The sequence below is a fragment of the Primulina huaijiensis genome, unplaced genomic scaffold (genome assembly GCF_012295235.1).
Source record: "Primulina huaijiensis isolate GDHJ02 unplaced genomic scaffold, ASM1229523v2 scaffold208202, whole genome shotgun sequence".
NCBI lineage: Eukaryota > Viridiplantae > Streptophyta > Magnoliopsida > Lamiales > Gesneriaceae > Primulina > Primulina huaijiensis.
Genome location: NW_027355177.1, coordinates 4,963 through 7,001, shown reverse-complemented (window position 1 = coordinate 7,001; position 2,039 = coordinate 4,963). Strand labels below are relative to the sequence as shown.

Here is a 2,039-nt window from a genome sequence, read left to right as displayed (position 1 = left end):
AAAACAATTTATTAATTGAGTTTCGAAATCGCAATTATAAATTTAATCCAAATTATATGATTGTTGTCTAGAAAAAATAAATTGCCTATTTTATATTAATTTTTGTTAGAGAATGCTAGCTAGCTATTATATATCAAAATTATATTTGGTCAATAGCAATTAAAATATTGACCTAAAAATTTTGATAATTCTTTTTCATTGCGGGCCATGGAATTCCCATGTGCCCGCATGTGCTGTGTCTTCCTCTGATTGGCCCACTTCCTTTCACTAAATAAATGGGTTTTTTCTTCACTTTCTTCTCCTCCTCCTCCTCATTGCTCTCTCTCTTTTTTCTTTGATTCTTCACACTTTGTTGGATCCCAAGCATTCTCGATCTTCAATATCTTCTCTCTTCGGATTCTGCTACTCAATCCCATGAAAGAGAGGTATGCCAGTTTTTTTTTTTTACATTGTTGTTATTCAGCTATACATATATATATATATAACTAATTATAGCTAGGGAATTAAGCAACTTTTAGGTTTCTGATATCTTGTACATTAACATGTCAACAAATAGATAAGAAAAATTTAAGGAGGACTGGGGAATCACCCTCGTCTCCTGCTGCCGAGTTTTCGAGAGATAGAACATATGATATTCAATGAGAGGGATATCATAATAACGGTCTCATGCTTCTATTTCCGTGAGAAATTTATCATGAATAGTAATATTTTTGATATAATTAAAAGTGATACTTTTTCATGATTTGGATTGGATCGGATCAGATATTCGTTTCACCAAGTTTTTGTGTCTAATATGTATAAGAATGTATACATATGAAAAAATCAAGATGGTAAAATCTAAAGAATATATATAGTTATATATAAGTTTTTATATAATTAAAAGTTTCTCCATGACTAAATTTCAAAATCGAAATCTTCTTTCTATATATATATTTCGTATCTGTTAGCATAGTTGTGATGATCATGTAACGCTGATTATCTTCTTCTTTTTCCCTCTTGTTTAAACACTCTCGTAGAATGCAAAATTCATCGCTAAAACAAGAATTCCTCAAGAACTGGATAAAGGGTCTCCAGCTACACACCAACTTCAACAAGAACACGACCATTTTGGAAAGAAGAAAGGCCATAAAACTCTCGGCAGACATAGCCATCGCTTCAACCAGAAACTCGACTACCCGGTGGAGCCGCGCACTGATCTCCGATGCTTCCAGGGATGGATCTAACAAAACCCTAATCGAGAAAATATCAGGTCGTGAAGCACCACGCAAAGACTCGTTTGGTTTGATCAGATGCAGCAAGAAAATCATGAAACGAAGCCGTGTCACTCGTCAGATCAGAGCAAGGAAAGCCGTGCTTCCGAGTGTCGTCGGAGCTAGTTTAATCGAAAAGAAACTGGTGAAAAGCAGAACCCGTGCTCTGAAAAGGCTCGTGCCTGGTGGAGAAGACATGGATGAAATCTCTTTGATCAAAGAGACCATAGATTACATCGTTTCGCTTCGGGTTCAGGTTGATGTAATGGGGCGCATGGCTAGTGTTGCTGATCGATTAATCCCCTTTAAAAGTTTATAATTAATCTTTCTTTTAAATTATATTAAGCTATATATGATTCAGTTTATATAATTTTCCACTGAAAACTTCGTATATATATAGCATGAAGAAAGCTAGGCGAATGGTGTAATAGTTGGAACGTGTGTGTATAGATGAAAAGTTTTTATTTCAATTATTATTGCATTAAATTCTGTTCTACCTAGCTTCGATTCATTGGATGGCAGTGTCTTAGTTAAAATTATTATCCATTAGATTTCTATTAATTTAAAGGAAAATAAATTTTGGGGGTCCAGTTACTTCTCCAATTTAAATTTTAGTCCATTAAATTCTGATATTCGATTAAGTTACTTATACATTGAGTTGTCAAAGTTTTGATCAAATTGCTTATTTGACATAATATACGTCAGCAATTTTCGATGTCACATCAGTATTTTCGATATCATAGCAACAATTAAATCTAAAAGACCGAAAATTAAAAGTTATTGTACTAA

The 2,039-nt window shown here is 33.5% G+C and overlaps 1 protein-coding gene across 1 annotated transcript; it reads left to right on the top strand.

Annotated features, from left to right (window-relative positions):
• Positions 1 to 208: 208 nt before the first annotated feature.
• LOC140966893 (transcription factor IBH1-like 1) lies at positions 209 to 1,746 on the top strand. Its single transcript, XM_073427174.1, has 2 exons — positions 209 to 425; positions 1,017 to 1,746. Exons 1-2 carry the CDS (start codon positions 415 to 417, stop codon positions 1,567 to 1,569), a joined length of 564 nt encoding a protein of 187 aa, XP_073283275.1. The 5' UTR covers positions 209 to 414; the 3' UTR covers positions 1,570 to 1,746.
• The last annotated feature ends 293 nt before the right edge of the window (positions 1,747 to 2,039 follow it).